The sequence below is a fragment of the Oncorhynchus tshawytscha genome, linkage group LG12 (assembly GCF_018296145.1).
Source record: "Oncorhynchus tshawytscha isolate Ot180627B linkage group LG12, Otsh_v2.0, whole genome shotgun sequence".
Classification (NCBI taxonomy): domain Eukaryota; kingdom Metazoa; phylum Chordata; class Actinopteri; order Salmoniformes; family Salmonidae; genus Oncorhynchus; species Oncorhynchus tshawytscha.
The window spans coordinates 49,159,957-49,185,965 of NC_056440.1; the positions used below are offsets into that span (position 1 = coordinate 49,159,957).

The 26,009-nt window shown below is 41.0% G+C and overlaps 1 protein-coding gene across 3 annotated transcripts in view; it reads right to left on the bottom strand.

Annotated features, from left to right (window-relative positions):
• fam184aa (family with sequence similarity 184 member Aa) overlaps window positions 1–26,009 on the bottom strand; it is an 87,064-nt gene that overhangs the window by 27,924 nt on the left and 33,131 nt on the right. For all 3 annotated transcript variants that reach the window (XM_042330736.1, XM_042330734.1, XM_042330735.1), the window contains exons 8-10: window positions 17,199–17,320; window positions 16,187–16,337; window positions 2,626–2,838 (exon numbers count right to left, since the gene is read on the bottom strand). In XM_042330736.1, coding sequence (XP_042186670.1) covers window positions 2,626–2,838; window positions 16,187–16,337; window positions 17,199–17,320 — 486 coding nt within the window. The remainder of the gene's footprint in view (window positions 1–2,625; window positions 2,839–16,186; window positions 16,338–17,198; window positions 17,321–26,009) is intronic.

Here is a 26,009-nt window from a genome sequence, read left to right on the forward strand (position 1 = left end):
TAATGGAGAGTTGGAGTGAGGAAGGGGACTGAGTGGAAGAAAGGAAAGGGAGCAGGGGTATAGATACATTAGGAGAAGAGAGGAGAAGAAAAAGTGAGAGAAGGAGCCAGCTGGAGGAAATGGAGAGGTATAAGAAAGAGAAGAGAAATACACTCAGTGTTTCGGTTTATTAGGTACACCCATCTAGAACAGGGTTAGACCCCACTTTGCCTCCAGAACAGCCTGAATTCTCAGGGGCAAAGTTTCTACAAGGTGTGGCATTCAAACGTTGCTCAAATGGTATCAAGGGACCTAACATTCCCCACACCATTATACCACCGCCACCAGCCTGTACCGTTGACACCATGCAGGACGGGGCCTGTGGACTCCTGCTGCTTACTCCAAATGCTGACTCTTTCATCAAGCATGACGCAGCAGGAACCGGGATTTTTCAGGCAATGTTTTTCCAGTCCTCAATTGTCCAGTGTTGGTGGCCACTGGACCTCTCTCATCAATGAGCTGTTTTCGCCCACAGGACTGCCGCTGACGGGATGTTTCTTTTATACCCTAGACACTGTCATACATGAAAAGCCCAGGAGGCCGGCCGTTTCTGAGATACTGAAACGGCGCGCCTGGCACTCACAATCATACCAAGCTCAAAGTCCCTTAGGTCCCTCGTTTTGCCTATTCCAACGTTCAATCGAACAGTAACTGAATGCCTCAATGCCTGTCTGTCTGTTTTATATAGCGGTCCCGTGACTCACTGTCTGTAGGACCAAAGCATTTTCATGAACGGGGTGGTGTACCTAATAAACTGGCTAAAAGTGCATTTACTGTAGGTACTAGAGAGGCAGATAAAAGGGGAGGGGAGAGAGTGAGGGAGGGAGATAAATAGGGAGAGTGAGACACAGTGACCATTTCAGATGAGTGACACTGACAATGTATATCTCAGGTGTAGCTCAGTTGGTAGAGCATGGCGCTTGCAATGCCAGGGTTGTGGGTTTGATTCCCATGGGGGACCAGTACAACAAAAAAAGGATAAAAATGAATGCGCTCACTAAATGACTAAAATGTAAAACATTTAAGTATCTGACAGGATATGGAGACACAGAGTAGGGGATGGTTAACAGTACATGCCATCTTATACCACAAAAACTATTGGAGAAACAATGGTCAATGAGTGAGGTGTATGGAGCATGTGTATGGGTACAAAGTATTTACAATGCCTTCAGAAAGTATACACACCCCTTGACAAAAACATTTACCAATTAATTAAACATGAAAATCTGAAATGTCTTTTGTCAATAAGTATTCAACCCATTTGTTATGGAAAGCCTAAATTAGTTCTGGAGTAAAAATGTGCTTATGAAGTCATATCTTAAGTTGCATGTACCCCAAACATACAAATGTCTTTAAGGTCCCTAAATCGAGCAGTGAATTTCAAACACAGATTCCACCACAAAGACCAGGGATGTTTTTCACTGCCTCTCAAAGAAGGGCACATACTGGTAGATGGGAAACAAATCTAAAAAGCTGACATTGAAATTCCCTTTGAGCATGGTGAAGTTATTAATTACACTTTGGATGGTGTATCAATACACCCAGTCACTAAAAAGATACAGATGCCGGAGAGGAAGGAAACCTATCTGGGAATACACCATGAGGCCAATAGTTTATTGTCTGTGATAGGAGAAAAGTGAGGATGGATCAACAACATTGTAGTTAGTCCACAATACTAACCTAAATGACAGACTGAAAAGAAGGAAGCATGTATAGAATATAAATATTCCAAAACATGCATCCTGTTAGCAATAAGGAACTAAAGTAAAACTGCAAAAAATGTGGCAAAGAAATTAACTTATGTCCTAAATACAAATTGTTATGTTTGAGGCAAATCCAACACAACACATCACTGAGTACCACTCTTCATATTTTCAAGCATGGTGGTGGCTGCATCATGTTATGGGTATGCTTGTCATCAGCAAGGACTAGGGATTTTTTTAGGATAAAAAGAAACGGAACAGAGCTAAACACAGGCAAAATCATAGTGGAAAACCTGGTTTAGTCTGTTTCCAACAGACACTGGGAGATAAATTCACATTTCAGAAGAACAATGACCTAAAGCACAAGACCAAATATACACTGGAGTTTGCTTACCAAGACAACATTGATGTTCCTGAGTGGTCTAGTTACAGTTTTGACTTTAATCAGCTTGAAAATCAATGGCAAGACTTGAAAATGGCTGTCTAGCAATGCTCAACAACCAACTTGACAAAATAATTTCAAAAAGAAGAATGTGCAAATGTTGTACAGTCCAGGTGTGCAAAGCTCTTACAGACTTATTCAAGAACTCACAGCTGTATTCGCTGCCAAAGGTGATTCTAACATGTATTGACTCAGGGGTGTGAATTACTTATGTAAATGAGATATTACTGTATTTCCTTTTCAATAAATAGCAACAATTTTTTTTAACGTGTTTTCATTTTGTCATGATGGTGTAATATGTGTAAAATGTTGAGATAAAATAACAATTTCAGCAATTTTGAATTCAGGCTGTAACACAATTTTTGTTGGAATAAGTCAAGGGGTATGAATACCTTCTGATTGCACAACATATATGAGGGTGTGTGTGTATTATTCTCTCACCCTGAGCTGGTGCTGGCGGGCGTCTTCCAGTGTGCCATGGGCGCAGCGTTGAGCCTCCTGCAGCCGGTGCTCTCTGCGCTGGTGCTCCAGCTGCAGCTCCTGGAGTTGCTGGCTCAGGTGCTCTCTCTCCTGGCTGAACTGGACCTGCAGCTGCTGCAGCGCACCCTGGGACTGGGAGAGCTGCAGCTCCAGACTCTGCTTCAGCAGGGAGATCTGAAGAGAAAGGGATAAGAGGGAGTGGTGTGTTATATGCTATGTGTCCCTAATGGCACGCTATTCAATGTATTGCATTACTTTGGGCCCTGGTCAGACGGTGCACTATATAGGAAAGAGGGTGACATTTGGGACACAACCATGAATGTGCAATTCGTCTTCATTTTTCCCCTGTAGTGTATTAATAAAAGAAAAAACAAAAAAACAATATATACAATTATTATTATATTTATATATAGCGCTTTTCATTACAAAGTCATCTTAACACTATCTAGGGGGGGAATAAAATATAAAGTTCAAGTCAGAAGTTTACATACACCTTAGTCAAATACATTTAAACTCAGTTTTTCACAATTCCTGACATTTAATCTGAGTGTCACGTTCTGACCATCATGTATGTGTTTTCCTTGTTTTAGTGTTGGTCAGGACGTGAGCTGGGTGGGCATTCTATGTTTCATGTCTAGTTTGTCTATTTCTACGTCTGGCCTGATATGGTTCTCAATCAGAGGCAGGTGTTAGTCATTGTCTCTGATTGGGAACCATATTTAGGTAGCCTGGGTTTCACTGTGTGTTTGTGGGTGATTGTTCCTGTCTCTGTGTTTGCACCAGATAGGACTGTTTCGGTTTTCGTTACGCTTGTTTATTAAACATGGATCGCAATCTACACGCCGCATTTTGGTCCGACTCTCCTTCACCACAAAAGAACCGTTACACTGAGTAAAAATTCCCTGTCTTAGGTCAGTTAAGATCATCACTTTATTTTTTAGAAGGTGAAATGTCAGAATAATATGAGAGAATTATTTCAGCTTTTATTTCTTTCATCACATTCCCAGTGGGTAAGAAGTTTACAAACACTCAATTAAGTTTGGTAGCATTGCCTTTAAATTGTTTAACTTGGGTCAAACATTTCGGGTAGCCTTCCACAAGCTTCCCACAATAAGTTGGGTGAATTTTGGCCCATTCCTCCTGACAGAGCTGGTGTAACTGAGTCAGGTTTTAAGGCCTCCTTGCTCGCACACTTTTTTCAGTTCTGCCCACACATTTTCTATAGGATTGAGGTCAGGGCTTTGTGATGGCCACTCCAATACCTTTACTTTGTTGCCCTTAAGCCATTTTGCCACATCTTTGGAAGTATGCTTGGGGTCATTGTCCATTTGGAAGACCCATTTGCGACCAAGCTTTACTTCCTGACTGATGTCTTGAGATGTTGCTTCAATATATCCACAATTTTCCTCACTCATGATGTCATCTATTTTGTGAAGTGCACCAGTCCCTCCTGCAGCAAAGCACCCCCACAACATGATGCTGCCACCCCTGTGCTTCACGGTTGGTATGGTGTTTTTTGGCTTGCAAGACTCCCACTTTTCCCTCCAAACATAACAATGGTCATTATGGCCAAACAGTTCTGTTTTTGTTTCATCAGACCAGAGAACATTTCCCCCAAAATAATGATATTTTTCCTCATGTGCAGTTGCAAACCATACTCCGGCATATTTATGGCGGTTTTGGAGCAGTGGCTCTTTCCTTGCTGAGTGGCCTTTCAGGTTACGTCAATATAAGACTCGTTTAACTGTGGATATAGACAGTATAAACCGTATAAAAAGTACCTGTGTCCTCCAGCATCTTTACAAGGTCCTTTGCTGTTGTTCTGGGATTGATTTGCACATTTCGCACAAAAGTATGTTCATCTCTAAGATGAGCGGTGTGACGGCTAGCGTGGTCCCATGGTGTTTTTATACTTGCGTACTATTGTTTGTACAGATGAATGTGGTACCTTCAGGCGTTTGTAAATTGCTCCCAAGGATGAACCAGACTTGTGGAGGTCTACAATTGTTCTTCTGAGGTCTTGGCTGATTTATTTAGATTTTCACATTATGTCAAGCAAAGAGGCACTAAGTTTGATGGTATGCCTTGAAATACATCCACAGGTACACCTCCAATTGACTCAAATTATGTCAATTAGCCTATCAGAAGCTTCTAAAGCCATGACATAATTTTTAAAAATTTTTACAAGTTGTTTAAAGGCACAGTCAACTTAGTGTATGTAAACTTCTGTAAACTGGAATTGTGATACAGTGAATGATAAGTGAAATAATCTCTCTGTAAACAATTGTTGGAAAAATTACTTGTGTCATGCATAAAGCAGATGTCCTAACCGACTTGCCAAAACTATAGTTTGCTAACAAGAAATTTGTGGAGTGGTTGTGAAATAAGTTTTAATGACTGTATGTAAACTTCTGACTTCAACTGTCGATGCTAACAATTTCATTCAGATTGGGACTAGGCCTATGAGAAACTGTAGAAGTGGGTTTTAAGGCCCATTTTAAACGATTTGATTGATGGAATGGCTCTCAGACGTTCAGAGAGAGCATTCCATAGGCGAGGGGCAAGGGAGCAGACGGCTCGGTCCCCCATAGTTCAGATACGTGTCTTGGGGACTTGAAGCGGTGGGGAGGGTAGGAGCTGAGAGTCCAAGGTGGCTTGATGAATGAAATTAGGTCGTATGAGCCTAGTGGTTAGAGCGTTGGACTAGTAACCGAAATGTTGCAAGTTCAAATCCCCGAGCTGACATGGTACACATCTGTTGTTCTGCCCCTGAACAAGGCAGTTAACCCACTGTTCCTAGGCTGTTGAAAATAAGAGTTTGTTCTTAACTGACTTGCCTAGTTAAATAAAGTTAAAATAAAAATGTAGTATGTCACCCATACTTGTGGTGAAAGGGTGAGATCATTGTGGACAACACAGAGATTTTGTGTGTTTGATTCTGTTTTTATTACTGCAGCATGGCAGTTGGTATTCATAAACAAAGGTTTAAAAACCCTGAAGAATGCACTGTATTCTTCAGGGTATACCCAATAACATTGGTTATTGGGTATACCCATTAAATTAAGTGGATTTCCCAATGGTCATGCAAAGCTCCACCAAGTGCTTTGCACTATGGGGGAGAAATCACGTAAATGAAGGGAAAACATGGAGGAAAATCCTCTTAAACACACAATCTGAGAAAAATGTTTTTTTTTTCTGCAGGCTTGAGATTCTTTGGGACAAACATAATTGTCCACGGAATTTCAGATAAATCCTTCCTCTTTGAAGTCAACTTAACATATTGGAATGATGAATTCTGAAACAGGTGCTTTCAAGGACTCCAATTTCATTACATTTCATAGGTTGAGTAGGACTGAAAAAATGTAAGGCCATAGAGAGAAAGAGAAAGCACAATCGACAGAGCTCTAGTTTAATGGATTTCAGAGGACCCATCGTGCTACCTCAAGTCGTAGATCATTGTTTGGCTACGCTAGAGTGTCTTTATCTCCTGACTCATATGAGCGCAGCAGACAGGATGATATGTGGGGGACTGGCGCAGACAGACGGAGATCTGAGAGTGAAGGATGAAAAGTAGACAGTGACAAGGGACAGGCGTGTTGAGGAGCACTTCAATACTTTATCGTCCAGTGTGTTGGTTTACAGTGCCTACAGAAAGTATTCATACCCATTAACTTATTCCACATTTTGTTGTTACAGACTGAATTCAAAATGGATTCAAAATAAATACATCTCAACCATTGAAGCATAATACCCCATAATGACAAAGTGAAAACATGTTTTTATACATTTTTGCTAATTGAGAAATACAGAAATATCTAATACACATACAGTGCCTTGCGAAAGTATTCGGCTCCCTTGAACTTTGCGACCTTTTGCCACATTTCAGGCTTCAAACATAAAGATATAAAACTGTATTTTTTTGTGAAGAATCAACAACAAGTGGGACGACATTTATTGGATATTTCAAACTTTTTTAACAAATCAAAAGCTGAAAAATTGGGCGTGTGTATGTACAATGTAACTCTTTTAAAGTAACCATTGGCCTCAAGGTGAAATCACTGAGCGGAAGGATGCCTGTATCTTTGCAGTGACTGGGTGTATTGATACATCATCCAAAGTGTAATTAATAACGTCACCATGCTCAAAGGGATATTCAACGTCTGCTTTCTTTTTTTTTTACCAATCTACCAATAGGTAGTCTTTGTGGTTGAATCTGTGTTGGAAATTCATTGCTCGACTGAGGAACCTTACAGATAATTGTAGGTGTGGGGTACAGAGATGAGGCAGTCAATAAAAATATATTGTCACAGAGTGAGTACATGCAACCTATTATGTGACTTGTTAAGCAAGTCTTTACTCCTGAACTTGTTTAAGCTTGCCATAACAAAGGGGTTGAATACTTATTGAATCAAGACATTTCAGCCTTTCATTTTTTATTCATTTGTAAATATTTAGAAAAACATAATTCCACTTTGATATTATGGGGTAAGCCAGTGACAAAAAAATCTAAAATGAATCCATTTTAAATTCAGGATGTAACACAAGAAAATGCGTAGGCCAGCAACTAATGGAGGCTACAGACATACTGCGTTCAAATCTTTGCGATCCGGCAGAAGTCATTAATTTTTAGTGGAGGCAGACTGTACTGCTGCTAGGCTGCGTAGCTTTGCCGCAAGTCTGCATGTGTTGGATTTGTCCTACTTCTGTGTTGAGTTTCACCATTCCGCAACCACAGGACATTGATTTAAAGGCCCAGTGCAGTCAAACATTTTGGATTTTTCTGTATTTTATATACAGTGGGGCAAAAAAGTATTTAGTCAGCCACCAATTGTGCAGGTTCTCCCACTTAAAAAGATGAGGCCTGTAATGTTAGGTACACTTCAACTATGACAGACAAAATGAGAAAAAAAATCCAGAAAATCACATTTTAGGATTTTTAAGGATTTATTTGCAAATTAAACAGACAGCTTGTCAACACCTCTTACAAAAACCAGTACTGAGGAAGTCAATCTCTCTTCCAATTGAGCCATGAGAGATTGACATGCATGTCATTAATGTTAGCTCTCTGTGTACTTTTAAGGGCCAGCCGTGCTGCACCGTTTCTGAGCCAACTGCAATTTTCCCAAGTCCCTCTGTGCTGCACCTGACCACACGACTGAATAGTAGTCTAGTTGCGACAAAACCAGAGCCGGTAGTGTAGTATCTGGGATCTACATCTGTTTATATTAGTTACTGTGCTGTTACTAAGCAGTAATGCATTACGGCAGTGTTACGTTACTACACCTAATAGGAAATGCACATGCGCACTGGGGTGCCGGGAACTGTAGAGCACGAGGGGTTTTGACTAAACGAAAACTAACTGTACTCCCGTCTCCTGCCTGGTCATTTCTCCACAACACAAATATTACAGTGGCGACGAGGTGATTAAACTACATAAACGAACATTGCTTGAAGGGAAGAATGTTGCGTGAGTAATGAAACTCAAAATAATTATGTAATCCGTCAGTTATTTTTTATTTTCTTTCGCCAGTAGAGAAGGCTAAGCACTGCTAGCACTGCTAGTACAGTATTCAGGAGCTGCCAAGTAGCAAGACTATTGGAGTCCAGAATAGCGACACTGCCCTCTGGTGGTTAAATTTAAAAAACTGTCTCATTGAACCCATTGAAATTAGGCGATCTCAGTGGAGAAATATTGTCAAGTGAAAAAAAAGGAAGAAGGGATGTAACACGGTGTGTACATTAATGCAAATGAGTGCAGTGAATGAAGTAATTGCAGAAACTTCTGAAGTTGATGAAAAATTCAGAAAATTAAGGAATAAGGAAACTGAACAATTAACTGTGAAAATTGCAACCATTGGTCGAGTACCAGAGTTTGAGGCTACAAAGGAGGATTTTGATTCCTATTTGGTGCGTTTTGAGCGTTGGCTGGCTGCAAATGAAATCAAAGATGAAAAGAAAGCAGACGTATTTCTCAGTGTTTTGGGTCCAACTGAGTATGGATTGCTGAAAGGTCTCATTGAACCAATAAAAGCAGTGGAGTTGAACTATGCAGAACTGACTGAAACTCTTTCAAGGTATTTCAAGCCTAAGCCAATTCTCATTGCAGAACGTTTCAGATTTTACCAACGTCACCAGGGTCAAGGGGAAACCGTGGCTGACTTACATCCTTGCTTTGAAAAGGCTGGCAAGTACATGTGAGTTTGCACGATTTCTTGATGATGCTCTCCGAGACAAGTTTGTATGTGGTCTCACAGGTGAAGCATATCACAAAAGGCTCCTGTCAGAGAAGGACCTGACCTTTAAGAAAGCCTGTGATATAGCACTTGGACTCGAACTTGCCCACAGGGATACTATTGAGCTATCGGGACATGCAGAACGTCAGAAAGGTGTTCACAAGGTCAGTGATGCACGTGGTGAAAAAAGCTCACAAAAGTCACACTTTTCTCAGTCCCGTCCTCAACGTTACACAAGAACAAAGCAGCCCACATCTCAAAGGTCTAAGCCAAGTTGCTACAGATGTGGGGGAGATAATCATCAGCACAGTGAATGTCGATTCCAAAAGGAAAAGTGCCACAATTGTGGAAAGGTTGGACATTTACAGAGAGTGTGTAAAGCCTCGAAACGCACAGCAAGAGCGCACAAAGTGTCAGACGCAGCACAAGAAGAGGAAGGTACAACTGAAACAGTATTGGAACTGTTCACAGTGTACACAGCTCAACAACTAAAAGATGGAATCTATCTCAACATGGAGTTAGCGGGAAAACCAGTAAAAATGCAGCTGGACACCGGAGCGTCTGTATCCCTGGTTCCAGAGAGACTCTACAAAGAAAAACTGAGAGTGCCCTCTTCAGCCCGTGTCCATCTGCCTTTCTTCAAACACTGGTGACACTATTCCTGTGTTAGGGCAGATCCAGGTACCAGTCTGGTATGAGGGGAAGGAGTTGATGCTACCGCTGGTCATTGTTAAAGGAGAAAAATCAGCCTTGCTAGGCAGAAACTGGCTACAAAAGATCAAGTTGAACTGGGGAGAAATCTTCAGTCTCAGAAATGACAAACCAGTGAGTCAGGCTACACTCACTAACATGGAGACGCACAAAGAACTTGTCAAAGATGGCTACTGTGAAATACAAGACTTCACAGCAAATGTCAGAGTGCAAGAAGGAACCAAGCCTATCTTTCACAAACCACGTCCGGTTCCCTATGCTCTTAAGGAAGCAGTAGAGAAGGAACTGGAACGCCTAATAATAACATAATGACGAGAGGAGCGACTGGGCCGCTCCGATTGTTGTAGTCCCAAAGAAAGACAAGACCGTCAGAATGTGCGGTGACTACAAGGTCACAGTAAATCGCTGCATACTACCAGAGGAATATCCACTACCAAACGCTGAAGATCTGTTTGCCACTCTAGCTGGTGGGAAGGTTTTCAGTAAGCTGGACCTGGCATTTGCTTATCAGCAACTGAAGCTGGATCCAGAGTCAGAACAGTATCTGACCATCAATACACACAAGGGGCTATTCAGATTCAATCGCTTGGCCTATGGAATCTCGACAGCTCCAGCGATATTCCAACACACAATGGATCAGATCTTGGACGGTATAGACAATGTTGTGTGCTTCATGGACGACATCCTCGTGTCAGCACCAAACATTGCAGAGCACCTTGTAGTGCTGGACAAAGTGATGTCAAGACTGGAGAAATAAGGAGTGAGAATGAAACGCAGCAAGTGTGAGTTCCTCCAGGACTCAGTGGAGTATCTCGGATACAAAATTGATGCACAAGGCCTGCACCCAACCAACAGCAAGGTGGAAGCAATCGTAAACACACCAGCACCCACAAATATCTCAGAGCTGAGGTCATTTTTGGGGCTCCTGAACTATTACGGAAAGTTTGTGGCAAACTTGTCCACATTGTTGCATCCGCTTCACCAACTGCTGCAGGCCGATACAAAGTGGAATTGGTCCCCACAATGCGAAGAAGCATTCAAGACTTGCAAATAGCGTCTGCTAAAGAGCAAGTGGCTTGCCCACTATAACACAGAGATGAAGCTGAGACTCGCGTGTGATGCATCTCCATACGTAGTAGGAACCGTCATCTCACATGTTCTACCGTCAGGTGAAGAACACCCTATTGCATTTGCATCACGGACTCTGTCACCAAGTGAGAAAAATTATGCTCAAATTGAGAAGGAAGCCCTGAGCATAATATTCGGAGTGAAGAAGTTTCACAAATACCTCTACGGAAGGAAGTTCCAACTGCTGACAGATCACAAGCCTCTGTTGGCCATCCTTGGACCAAAATCAGCTATACGAACTCTTGCTGCACTTTGAATGCAACGTTGGGCTCTGATATTGTTACGAGATTGAGTACAGACGATCCAGTGATCACACAAATGCCGATGCACTATCAAGACTACCATGCAATAGTGACTCCGACAGTAAAGATGATAGAGCAGTCTTCCAGATCTCTCTCATTGATGAACTGCCCATATCTGCTTCTGACATAGCAGAGGAAACAAGGAAAGACCCAGTGCTTTCCAAAGTCTTGGACTTAACATTAGGCGGTTGGCCAACCTTCGTAAATGACGATAACCTTCGTCCATTCATCGACAAGAAAGACCAGTTGTCCACTGATCAAGGGTGTGTTCTGTGGGGATCAAGGGTGGTGGTACCTCACAAATTCCAGAGGAGATTGCTATCTGACCTGCATGAGGGACATCCAGGGATCACTCGAATGAAAGCACTCGCTCGCAGTTATCTGTGGTGGCCTGGACTGGATCAGGACATTCAACAGCATGTAGGCCATTGCTCACCTTGTGAAGCTGTTCGCAACAAGCCTGCTCCTGGGCTGCTACACCTTGGGAACGCATCCATGTGGATTACGCCAAAATTGACAAGCAACATTTCCTTGTTGTCGTTGATGTCCATTCCAAGTGGATGGAAGTGTTCCCAACTCAACTGACCACAGCTGAGAAGACCATCAATCTTCTCAGACACCTGTTTGCATCCTTTGAACTAGTCAAGGAGCTCGTATCGGACAATGGCCCTCCGTTCACGTCAAACGATTTTGAATGAAATGTTTCTCAAGAACAATGGAGTAAGGCACATCCTGTCACCACCTTACCATCCGGCATCAAACGGAGCAGCGGAGAGAGCCGTGCAAACCTTTAAGAAGGCCTGGACTAGACTCGAGGTTCAGTCTGTGCCCACCCACCAAAGGCTTCCGCGGTTCCTGTTTACTTACCGTAACACACCACACACAGTAACGGAATGTACACCAGCTGAACTGTTTCTGAAACGCCAACCATGTAACCGCCTGACATTGTTGAAACCAGACTTGTCAAGCACTGTGGCAAAGCACCAGCTACAGCAGAAGAAAGCTCATGACGTGTCCTTCCCTATATGCATGCTGAAAGTCCGTGGTCAATTTGTTTACTTTGAAATAACAATGTATCTGGTCAAACACTATTTTTTCCATAAGTTAACTAGGGGTTGGTAACAGACTGATTGGTTGGCTATTTGAGCCAGTAAAGGTGTTTTTAATATTCTTGAGTAGCAGAATAACTTTAGCTTCCCTCCAGGCCTGAGGGCACACACTTTCTAGTGGGCTTAAATTGAAGATGTGGCAAATAGGAGTGGCAATATCATCTGCTATTTTCCATCCATTTTCCATCCAGATTGTCAGACCCCGGTGGCTTGTCATTGTTGATCGACAACAATACTTTTTTCACCTCTTCCACACTGACTTTACGGAATTCAAAAGTTCAATTTCTTGTCTTTCATAATTTGGTCAAATATACTTGGATGTGTAGTGTCAGCGTTTGTTGCTGGCATGTCATCCCCTATGTGTGTTTGTCTTTCCAATGAAAAAGTAATTCAAGTAGTTGGCAATATCAGTGGGTTTTGTGATAAATGAGCCATCTGATTCAATGAATAATGGAGCAGAGTTGGCTTTTCCCCCCAAAATTTCATTTAAGGTGCTCCAAAGCTTTTTATTATCATGCTTTATATAGTTTCTTTGTTTCATAGTAAAGTTAATTTTTATTTAGCTTAGTCACATGATTTTTTACTTTGCAGTACATTGCCAATCAGTTGGGCTGCCAGACTTAATTGCCATACCTTTTGCCTTATCCCTCTCAACCAAACAATTTCTCAATTACTCATCAAACCACAGGGATTTAACAGTTTTTACAGTCATTTTCTTAATGGGTGCGTGCTTATTAGTAACTGGAATAAGCAATTTCATAAATGTGTAAAGTGTCTGGTTGCCTCTCATTACACACGTAAGACTAGCAAATATTCTTCACATCATCAAGATATGAATCACTACAAAATGTATTGTATGACCACTTATAGACTATATTAGGCCCAGCCTTGGGAACTTTTTTTCCCCTAGATATGGCTATTATACTGTGATCACTACATCTTATGTATTTGGATACTGCTTTCAAGCAAATGTATGCAGCATTAGTGAAGATGTGATCAATACATGTTGATGATTTCATTCATGTGCTGTTTGTAAATACCCTGGTAGGTTGACTGACAACCTGAACCAGTTTGCAGGCACTGGTTAAAGTTTGAAGCATTTTCTTGAGTGGGCAGCTTGATGAGAGCCAGTCAATATTTAAAATCACCCAGAAAATATACCTCTCTGTTGATATCACATACATTATCAAGCATTTCACACACATTATACAAATACTGACTGTTAGCACTTGGCGGTCTATAGCAGCTTCCCACAAGAATGTGCTTTAGGTGAGGCAGATGAACCTGTAGCCCGAAACGTTTGACCCAAGTTAAACAATTTAAAGGCAATGCTACCAAATACTAATTGAGTGTATGTAAACTTCTGACCAATTGGGGAAAGAAATCAAATCTGAAATAAATCACTCCCTCTACTATTATTCTGACATTTCACATTCTTAAAAAAAAGTGGTGATCCCAACTGACCTAAGACAGGGATTTTTTTTACCAGGATTAAATGTTAGGAATTGTGAAAAACAGAGTTTAAATATATTTGGCTAAGGCGTATGTAAACTTCCGACTTCAACTGTATATACACACACACACACACACACACACACAGTACCAGTCAAAAGATTGTACACACCTACTCATTCCAGGATTTTTCTTTATTTGTACAATTTTCTACAGTGTAGAATAATAGTGAATACATCAAAACTATGAAATAACACATATGGAGTGATATAGTAACCACAAAAAGTTTTAAATGAAAATATATTCTATATATTTGAGGTTCTTTAAAGTAGTCACCCTTTGCTTTGATGACAGCTCTGTACACTCTTGGCATTCTCTCAACCAGCTTCATTAGGTTGTCACCTGGAATGTATTTAAATTACCAGGTGTGCCTTGTTAAAAGTTCATTTGTGCAATGTATTTTTTTCTTAATGCGTTTGAGCCAATCAGTTAAGTTGTGACAAGGTAGGGGTGGTAATTATACAGAAGATAGCCCTATTTGGTAAAAGTCCATATTATGGCAAGAACAGCTCAATTCGGCAAGGAGAAATGACAGTGCATCATTACTTGAAGACATGGTCAGTCAATACACAAAATGCAAGAACTTTGAAAGAGGCTCTCATGAGGACGGCCCAGAGGAGGAAAAGAAGACCCAGAGTGAGTGCTGCATCAGATGACCTGGCCTCCACAAATCACCCAACTTTAACCTAATTGAAATGGTGTGGGATGAGTTGGACTGCAGAGAGAAGGAAAAGCAGCCAACAAGTGCTCAGCATATGTCGGAACTCCTTCAAGACTGTTGGAAAAGCATTCCAGGTGAAGCTGGTTGAGAGAATGTCAAGAGTGTGCAAAGCTGTCATCAAGGCAAAAGGTGGCTATTTTTTTGTTTACTACCTGATTCCATATGTGTTACTTCATCGTTTTGATGTCTTCACTATTATTCGACAATGTAGAAAATAGTAAAAATAAAGAAAAACCTTTGAATGAGTAGGTGTCCAAACTTTTGACTGGTACTGTAGATATATCAAAAGCATTTGATAAAATATAGATTTTGGCCTTCACAACTAAAGCCCATAGAAATGCATTGAATAACAAATTCATAAATGGGAAAACAGAGGTTTTGAACTGTCTGTCCTAAATCTAGGATATATACATTTTATTTTAACACATATTTAACCCCTTTTTTTTGGTAGGCACAAAACTACCTTCATACTTCTATTAGTTAAAAAAAAAAAAAACGGTACCAGTTACCTTCAGATGAGTCCCGTGACACTTGTGAGGGTCCTAGAGCAAAATGCACCCTTGAGAATCTCCCCTTTCCAAAGTGGGGTCCCATTAGTTTGTAACCAAAATGGTTTGGGCGCTACCAAACAGAAGTTGGCACATCAACAATACTTCAGACAAGTCTTTCTGACACTTGTGGGGGTTGTGAGAGTCTCCCCTTTCCAAAGAGTGGTCACAGATTTTGCTGGGTATTTTTTTGTCATTTCCTAGTTGCTAAAACTCTAATAGTTTGCCTATTTTCAGTTTTATTTTAATTACACAACTTTCCTAGGCCTTTATATCCTATAACACAGAAAATTATATGTTTTGTGATAACTGCACTGTGATTTTAATTAAGTGAAGAAAAAATAGATATACACATTGTCTTTCGGATATGGATTTTTCTTAACATTAAGGATCCCAACTTAGTTTAAACGTTTTAACATTTAAATGTTCACACCCCTACTCTAAATAATAATGTATGGTTTCTTGAATTTGTTCTGGATTTGAGGACTGTGAAATGTGGCATGTCTGGTGGGGTAAGTGTGTGTGTTATTGCATTGCTGTGTGTAAGTTGACTATGCAAACCATTTGGAATGAAGTGATGCATTCAGTCTCTCCTCTAGTTTTAGCCAAGAGAGACCGTCATGCATACTTTAGCCCTCTGAAGAGCAAGACTGTTCTGGGCCAGCTGAAGTGTTTCTATGTCCTTCTTTGCAGCACCAGACCATATGACTGGGCATCAAGATACGATAAAACTGGCATGTCTCAGGCTGGACACATTGCCATTCAGGTCTCCACAGAGTGTGGCTAACACCTCATGTTCCTTTTATCCTACAGTCGGTAGCGAAAGCAACTTGAGTGTTCCGAGATAAAACACAAGTTCTCCCGACTGGCATGGAAGTGGCTAGAATATTATGAAGTGTAAGGATAATTAGGAGTCTGAAACTAGGGTATTTGGTGCAGTGTGTGTGTGTGTCGTGTTCAACAGGCTGTAGTGTTGTTACAATCCCAGTATCCTGATGATATGATACTACATTTGCCATGGCAAAAAAAGAAAACAAGACACAGACTAAACTCTATGGTCATTTACAAACCTGATTCAAGTAAAATGGTGAGCTATAGCTTGAAAAATTAACAAATGTGACAACATAAATCCACATTTTAAAATTAAAACCATTTCCCTCAGCAAATCCAGTCTGCTTCTTGTTTTCTTTCCTTACTTACTCAAAAGTACTGTGATACTGAAAATCGTGACAATGCGAAAGGGAGTGTGTTACACTACCTGTTCCAGCAGGTCCTCCACTTTCCTTTGCCAGCCTTCCCTGGCCGCCATCAACTCCAGCTCCTTCTGCTGAGACAGCTGGGACAAGGAGGCTTGTCTGTCAGCCTCATATTCCTCCGTCAATTCCTCCTTCAGCAACCTCAACTCCTCCCTATAGAGTGGGTAAGGGGAAGGAATGGGTAGAGAGAGAGAGAAAGAGAGACTTTGATGATCCTGAAGCCTGAAACACTACATCTCAGATTCTGGGTTGCACAGCCATACTGGGTAATCTCATTCACCAGACACTTCAGCCCAATGCTTGAAAGGTCTACTGGATCAACAAGTCAAACATAGCCTTTGTAAACCCAATAGAAAGAGTGGGTAAAAGTCCTGATCCAGTAGAAAAAGAACCAATCTATAAATGTATTCCACTGAAATGTGTCTTGCACATTTAACCCAACCCCTCTGATGAAAGAGGTGCAGGGGGCTGCCTTAATCGATGCCATCATGCCTGGGGAGCAGTTGTTGTTGTGGGTAAACTGCATTGCAGGCACGAGGATTCGAACCAGCGACCTTTCGGTTACTGGACCAACGCTATGAACTGTGCTTCTATACCTGCATTGCTTGCTGTTTGGCGATTAAGGCCGGGTTTCTGTACAGCACTTTGTGACATCAGCGGATGTAAGAAGGGCATCATAAATACATTTGATTGATTTGATTGAACCGCTAGGCTACCTGCTGTAGCCATTACCATTATCTCTAATCAATCATCTCCCTCCCGCTTGGCTTTAACTCTAATAAATAATCTCCCTAAATAATCTCCCTCCGAACCTCATTCCCCTATCTTGTGTACCTCTGATTCGGAGCCACGCCTTGCAGTCATGTGATTTGCTAAAATCAAATTCTGCCAAACAATTTTAATTTATTTAGTCACTACCACATAGGCCATATTTGAGTTGTTATTCCAGGCTTATCTGCACTATCCACAATAGCTTAGGGACGATGTTACCTACTGGCTGACATAAAGGCCTACCTCAGAGCATAAGTCCATTTTTGGTCCAGGTCTTCAGCCATTTTGTCAATTTTCTGCTTCTCCTCTGTCCTTATGGACATTACCCTGGCTTCATGCTGCTGTTTCTGGGTCTCAATCTCCTCCTGGACACGTGGACAAACCAGAGACAAGTTCAGGGAAGTTGAGGCATGATACAATATAAGTTATGAGTACAGAAAAGGGCAATGTAGTTAAACATTTGGTTAAAAAAATATATATATACTATTTCCTTCTCAATGAGGAGAATCTGCAGTTTAGACTGACACCAAAAGCAAGATAATGATAAATGTTCCACTTTGTTTCTCTTTTGATATACTCTGTAATTACACATCAACCCAAGCTATTAACCAGGGACAGGTTTGCCAAAAGCATATTAAGGCTAAGTTCATCGTTAGAATCTCCGTAGAAGCATCGCAAAGTTTCAGAGCTGTTTCCCAAAACTATTGTAACTAATGTTGCACTTGAAAACACTTGTAAGCTAACGACTGCCTCAGACCACTCAGAACAACTAAGTGCGTCATTACTTTACACATAGCAGATCTCCACAAAAAAACAGAATCAAAATTTTTGTCTCTGAGTCCAAAAATGACTTTGTTGAATACAGGAACTCGCTCCGCCATTTCCTGTTTACTCAAATTTGAATAGTTTGCTGAACTCCAGTTTATAGGACAAAACAAGCAATGTATAGTGTAGAGAATCATTGCACCATTTAAACCGTTGTAAAATATATTTTTAATAATCCCCATAATTGTGTTTTTAGCTGTTTGAAACTGGTGTACAAAACCAAAAGTAAAAGATGCAAAAACAAAATTTTTGAACGGGAGGCATAGAAAGAGCGAGCATAGAACAGATCTATCACTTCTTAGAATTGCTTTCAAAGGGAATGACAGGTCTATAACTCACATTTCTATGTGAAATTGGTTGGGTCTCCCAAAGAGTGACATACTGCAGCGTTAATCAATTGAGTTATTTCGCCAACTGTAGGCTACTGTGATGTGTACAACATGTGCACAATGATGTACCAACTGTGATTTTTGTCAAATATTTTAAGCCAAACTGACTAAATAATTGAAGCCATATACTCTTTGAAAAATTAATTCCTAAAGGGTTATTTGCAGAGGGATAGGGTTTTACCATGAACTGTTTTCCTTTTAAGATAGTGGCCAAACCTCAAAAAGGTCTTCAGTTTTGGAGATACCCCTACCCGAGCTAGAACAAAACACAACCATGTCTCTTATGTATCCCATATTTTAAAAGTATGGTTGTGTAAAATATTTTATGGCAAATTTAAGTTTATAGATATTGTGACACGCCCCCTAAACTCAAAAAGTACAGAATATGCCTGGCTGGAGGGTGAATCGGCCACATAAGCTCATGTAACCCAATATTGCAAGCTTTGATATTTTTTACATTTGAAAGTAGTCAGTTGTCTGCACCACATACACAAAGAAACAGCATTAGCGTATTTTAATGCATCTTCGAAATATAGACCTGTAAACAACAGAGATACAATAGGTGGAAATATCAACAATTAATATTTATGATGAATGTAAGTTTTACTTTTTGGTAGCTTATTAGTCAACTTTCCAAGTCAAATTTGCTCTCATTCAATGCTGTATGGTCCTGCCTGACAGAAATACATAGTTATATTTTTTTTTAAATGTTGTGGCTATTGTAATCTAAATCGGCTCTAAGGAAAAAAAATGGGCTCAGACACTGAAAACAGTCTTTTTTTTCAGTCAAAGGTTCCTCTGTGGATTAATTTGTTTAGCCCCTACACTTGCAATAACATTAGGGCCCCCCTAAACTATTGGCTAACTCTTATGTGTGAAAGCAGTTTCGGTATAGGTGTAGATTCAATGGGCCGGATGTGTAGGATGACTGGCATGGTTTGTTTCCCGCTAATCAAGTTGGATAGAGTCAATTATATGTTTTGCATTATTCTAAAGGCTATTGCAACATGTAGCATGCTCCAACGAAAGGAAAGAGATTCGAACGCTGGACTCAGGCACCCTCTCCCTAGCTCTACAATTTTCCCCCACTCCAGGATTGGGCTTTTAAGTCACCTTATCATTTACTGTAGAAGTAGGCTTTTAATTCACGGATAGTCCAATATGGCTGCCTGAATCCAACATGACCGTACGCTGGCTCACTGCATTCGTGATGCACATTGGGACGTTCCGATGCACTCTTATGCCGTTCAGGTTGAGATGGCACATTTCTTTTTCCAGAAAATCATGTCTACCATCCTGGTTTTCTGCCTTGGAGTTGCTGTATATGTTGACTTTATGGTGTATAGGGAGAATGCAACCACACAATATGTGCCTTGATTCAGTCTTATGTAGCAACAATTGCAATTGTGTTTTTTTACATTGGATAAAAGCAGACACAAAGCTACAAAATGGTATATCATACACTGCATTTTAGGAACAATGAGAAAGTAATTATGCTTTAAAAGTTGATAAACTTGTAACCTCACTTTTGAGAACATTTCCTCTGGATGTTTTGGTACATATTGGAGAGCCCTTCTTTGTCTACACGCATTCAGCATCATTCACACCATCTTAAGCTTTAGCACCACCCATCTCTTTAAGGGTCAATCAGAGTGTTCTGTCCTAACAACCACACCCAAGCTAACTGGCCAACATTGGCTAGCTTGCTAGCTACTTCCAGACACAAATGAGAGAACAGCTCAGTGACCCTTTTACTCACACTAACAGGCCTGGTTAGGCTGTTTTTATGTTATCCAGAGCATTGGTGACTGCAACTGTGCTGCTATCAACAATTTACGTTTTTTTTGCCAACGTTTACACCGGCCATATTCAACTGGTGTTGAGCGTTCGTAAATGCGTCAGTTATTCAGCACTATGGCACACAGACGAGAGTGCGCTGAAATCAGAGTAGATAGCCAGAGCAAATTTACCAGCTACGTCTATCGACAGTTGTTGCAGGGACATTCTATTGACATGGTTATTGCATAATAGTCTTTTGTTAAGACATGTAGCTAGCTAGGTAAAAAATTTAACCATAATCCCAACTCATGACGTTACTACCCTGCAAAACTCTGCAGGTAGCTAACCAACCAGGTTCAATAAATAGCAAAGCAAATGGCTCTGAGATACGAATAATAAGATCATACACATAACTTTAGCTAGCGAGCCAGCCAGCTAACGTTAGCTAGCTAGCTTACAGTACATGTTAACTTGAAATGAAAACGACTGTCAAAATTAGAAATGTGTAATATCTGAAAATGTAGCTAGCTAGACTCTCTTACCCTTATACATCATGGGTGGACGCCTGTCACGGATGCCATGGTTACCCTTAGATTGAAGATGTAATCCGGAAACAGGTGTTTTTTCCCCCATCTCCTTAGCTATCGTACTCAAATTCCACTGATTCAAAACTCATTCCTCCAGAAAGTGGAGAGCAACACTTATGCACTTCTACTATGTGATATATATATAAAAGTTGAGTTAGACAGGATTACCTACACATACTGACCAGCTCTAATAGACAGAAGCATGCTATATGGCAGACCAATCCAAACTCATCTCTTGGCATGTCCCACCTACTCATTATCTCAGCCAATCATGGCTAGCGGTAAAGTTGGTGTATTTTTCTGTGGCTAAACCAACTAGGCTCATAATTTAAGCATTTTATTCGTATTTACAGATGGCATACAAGTTTATTATTAAGGCACATGAAAGTTCACATGTTCCAGAAGGCATTTCTGCCAAAAAACGCATTTTGATAAAACATTTTAAAAAGTTTACATTCAAATGTGAAGTAGTTGCTGGCGACAGCTAGTCTTCCTGGGGTACCACGCAGCAAAAAGACATAAAAGACTTAAGACTTAATACTTAAACATTGACATACATTTAAACATTAACATAGACATTACAGACTGACAGTGCATTCACAAAGTATTCATACCTTGACTTATTCCACATTTTGTTATGTTACATCCTGGATTCATAATTGATTAAACAGATTTTTCTTCTCAGATTTCACCCATCTACACACAATACCCCATAATGAAAGTGAAAACATGTTTTTAGAAATGTTTGCATATTTATTGAAAATTAAATACAGAAATATTTAAATGTACCTAAATATTCACACCCCTGAGTCAATGCTTTGTAGGAGCACCTTTGGCAGCGATTACATCTGTTACTCTTTCTGGGTAAGTCTATACGAGCTTTGCATGCCTGGAATGTGCAATTCTTCAATCTCTGTCAAGTTGGTTGTTGATCATTGCTATAGCCATTTTCAAGTCTTGCCATATATTTTCAAGCTGATTTAAGTCAAACCTGTAACTAGGCCACTCAGGAACATTCATTCAATGTCGTCTTGGTAAGCAACTCCCGTGTAGATTTGTCCTGGTGATTTGCTTTGTATTCAGGACAAAAAATATATTTCTCTGCCAAATTCTTTTCAGTACTACTTTAGTAGTAAACAGGATGCATGTCTTGGAATATATCTGTACAGGATTCCTTATTTAACTCTGTCATTTAGGTTAGTATTGTTGAGTAACTACAATGTTGTTGATCCATCCTCCGTTCTCTCCCGATCACAGCCATTAAACTATGTAACTGGCCTAAGCAGTTTATGTTAACTCCTACAACTGACTTAGGAAGGACGCCTGTATCTTTGTATTGACTGGGTGTATTGTAATTAATAACTTCACCATGCTCAAAGAGATATTCAATGTCTGCTTTTTATTTTTTACACATCTACCAAAAGGTACCCTTTGTGAAGCACTGGAAAACCTCACTAGTCTTTGTGACTTAATCTGTGAAAACACATTTTTTTCCCAAAAGTTTGCTAAGAGCCGGCATCAAGCTGATTGGTCAACTGTTAGAATCAGTAAAGGGCACTTTCCATTCTTGGGTAGCGGAATGACTTAAGCTTACCTCCAGGTCTGAGGACAAACACTTTTCTCCAGGCAATATAGTCCGCTACCATCCTCAGTAGCTTTCCATCTAAATTGTCAATACCAGGTGGTTTCTCATTAAGTGATAATTCCCGAGAAGCCGGTGTTTGGAGGATATATTACCACAGGTTTTGTTAGGCCAGAGAAGAACAGTTCCAATATATCCTCCAAACACCAGCTTTGAGGGCATTATCACTTTTATACAACAGGTAGTCAAACATATTCATTAAATGATTGACATATTTTCATTAAAAACATTATTTGGATGAATTTATTCATAGTAATTTCATCCTTCCACAAGATATAGTCCCGAAACAAATCTAGTGTTGCTACCCAAGACAGCTGGTCCTTCATTCTATTTGTTCGGTTGCCAGAGACACGACCAAGTAATTCAGTAATTTTGTTCTGTATCTATGGACGCAACCTCGTTGTTCATTCTAAATGTTCCATTGCAATACTGGTAAGCAAAGCTTTTATCCATTGCTTGCTATCTAGCCAACTACGGCTAATTTACAGTCACGTCAAACAGTGCAGACAGAATAACAACAGTATTTGTTTAAGCAGTTTTCTAGTGACATTTATTTGGATACATCCATATCAATGAGCTAATGAGGCACGATTTTGCATGGCATAGAAAATCTGCTCTCTCGTTAGGATACTGTTGTTCAGAACTAGCCAACAACATAGCTAAAACAATATCTTCAAACTGAAGCTGGAAAGACTGCAAACTAGCTGCACTTCAATTAATATGACCTTTTTTCAGTTCACAATTCTTATATATATCCATAACAATTATGTCAGCTGATTCATGACTTTGACTGGCTGAGAAACGCTGCCTGCCTATGTCTCTCGTCATGACTCCCGACCCCTACACTTTCATTACTATGGGACAGTTGGAGATTGAAATTTTAATATTGAAACAAAGTTGCAAAATGTCAGAGAGACAGACAGCAAGGTTAATACGAATCTCCGCTGTTGAAAACTAAATGTTAGTCTAAAAGAAATGTGAGATAATGTCTAGATGCTTTTTATAGTGGAGAATGTATAACTTCCCTGCCTGGGCTGATGAGACAATGGATTGCACAGTCAAATGGAACAGAGTAAATAGGCATTTTAACATCATAGATTTAGCCAGTGGTAACTTGTGGAATAGACACCAGCTGGAATGCACTTTTAACCAAATCAGGATTAAACAATTGATGGACAACAATACATTTTTCCACCTCTCCCACACGAACTTTACAAAATTCAAAATTACAATCCTTTTCTTTCATTATTAGGTATTTTATGCATGAATATGATGGCTCACAGTTTGTTATTGGCATTTCCTGTCTGAGTTTGCCCACTTTGCCAATTAAATAGTTGTAATTGGAAACATGAGCCTTCTGATTCAATGAAAGACGGAGTTGAATTAGTCTTTCTGCCTCCACTGTACATGCACCCTACCATACCCCTGTCTGTATGCCCTGAATCTATCCAACAACACCCAGAAATCTGTTCCTTTTATTCTTTGTCCCCAACGCACTAGACGACCAGTCTTGATAGCCTTTAGCCGTACCCTCATCATGTTCCTCCTCTGTTCCTCGGGTGATGTGGAGGTTAACCCAGGCCCTGCATGTCCCCAGGCGCTCTCATTTGTTGACTTCTGTAACCGTAAAAGCCTTGGTTTCATGCATGTTAACATCAGAAGCCTCCTCCCCAAGTTTGTTTTACCCACTGCTTTAGCACACTCCGCCAACCCTGATGTTCTTGCCGTGTCTGAATCGTGGCTTAGGAAGGCCACCAAAAATCTTGAGATTTCCATCCCCAAATACAATATTTTCCATCAAGATATAACTGCCAAAGGGGGAGAAGTTGCAATCTACTGCAGAGATATCCTGCAAAGTTCTGTCATACATTCTAGGTCTATGCCCAAACAGTTCGAGCTACTTTTTAAAATTAATTTATCCAGAAACAATTATAGACCCCCCTCAGCTTCCAGCTGTGCTAGACCCCCATCTATGTTCAGAGTTCGTTATGTTAGGTGACCTAAACTGGGATATGCTTAACACCCCGGCCATCCTACAATCTAAGCTAGATGCCCTCAATCTCACACAAATGATCAAGGAATACAACAGGTACAACCCTAAATCCGTAAACATAGATATTATCCTGACCAACTTGCCCTACAAATACACCTCTGCTGTTTTCAATCAGGATCTCAGCGATCACTGCCTCATTGCCTGCATCCGCTATGGGTCCGCGGTCAAACGACCACCCCTCATCACTGTCAAAGGCTCCCTAAAACACTTCTTCGAGCAGGCCTTTCTAAATCGACCTGGCCTGGGTATCCTGCAAGGATATTGACCTCACCCCGTCAGTTGAGGATGCCTGGTCGTTCTTTAAAAGTAATTTCCTCAACTTAAATAAGCATGCCCCTTTCAAAAAAATGTAGAACTAAGAACAGATATAGCCCTTGGTTCACTCCAGACCTGACTGTCCTCGACCAGCACAAAAACATCCTGTGGCGGACTGCACTAACATCGAATAGTCCCGGCGATATGCAACTGTTCAGGGAAGTCAGGAACCAATACACGCAGTCAGTTAGGGAAGCAAAGGCTAGCTTTTTCAAACAGAAATGTGCATCCTGTAGCTCCCAAAAGTTTTGGGACACTGTAAAGTCCATGGAATATAAGAGCACCTCCTCCCAGCTTGCCCACTGCACTGAGGATAGGAAACGCTGTCACCACCGATAAATCCACGATAATTGAGAATTTCAATAAGCATTCTCTACAGCTGGCCATGCTTCCCTCCTGGCTACCCCAACCCCGGCCAACAGCTCCGCACCCCCACAGTTACTTTCCCATGCCTCCCAGCTTCTCCTTCACCCAAATCCAGATAGCAGATGTTCTGAAAGAGCTGCAAAATCTGGACACGTACAAATCAGCTGGGCAAGACAATCCTAAAGACAAAGCTTCCATCACGTGGACTGGGAGATGTTTCGTATTGCATCAGACAACAACATTGACGAATACGCTGATACGGTGTGCGAGTTCATTAGAACGTGCGTTGAAGATGTCGTTCCCATAGCAACGATTAAAACATTCCCTAACCAGAAACCGTGGATTGATGGCAGCATTCGTGTGAAACTGAAGGCACGAACCACTGCTTTTAATCAGGGCAAGGTGTCTGGTAACATGACTGAATACAAACAGTGCAGCTATTCCCTCCGCAAGGCTATCAAACAAGCTAAGCGCCAGTACAGAGACAAAGTAGAATCTCAATTCAACGGCTCAGACACAAGAGGTATGTGGCAGGGTCTACAGTCAATCACGGACTACAGGAAGAAACCCAGCCCAGTCACGGACCAGGATGTCTTGCTCCCAGGCAGACTAAATAACTTTTTGCCCGCTTTGAGGACAATACAGTGCCACTGACACGGCCTGCAACGGAAACATGCGGTCTCTCCTTCACTGCAGCCGAAGTGAGTAAGACATTTAAACGTGTTAACCCTCGCAAGGCTGCAGGCCCAGACGGCATCCCCAGCCGCGCCCTCAGAGCATGCGCAGACCAGCTGGCCGGTGTGTTTACGGACATATTCAATCAATCCCTATACCAGTCTGCTGTTCCCACATGCTTCAAGAGGGCCACCATTGTTCCTGTTCCCAAGAAAGCTAAGGTAACTGAGCTAAACGACTACCGCCCCGTAGCACTCACATCCGTCATCATGAAGTGCTTTGAGAGACTAGTCAAGGACCATATCACCTCCACCCTACCTGACACCCTTGACCCACTCCAATTTGCTTACCGCCCAAATAGGTCCACAGACGATGCAATCTCAACCACACTGCACACTGCCCTAACCCATCTGGACAAGAGGA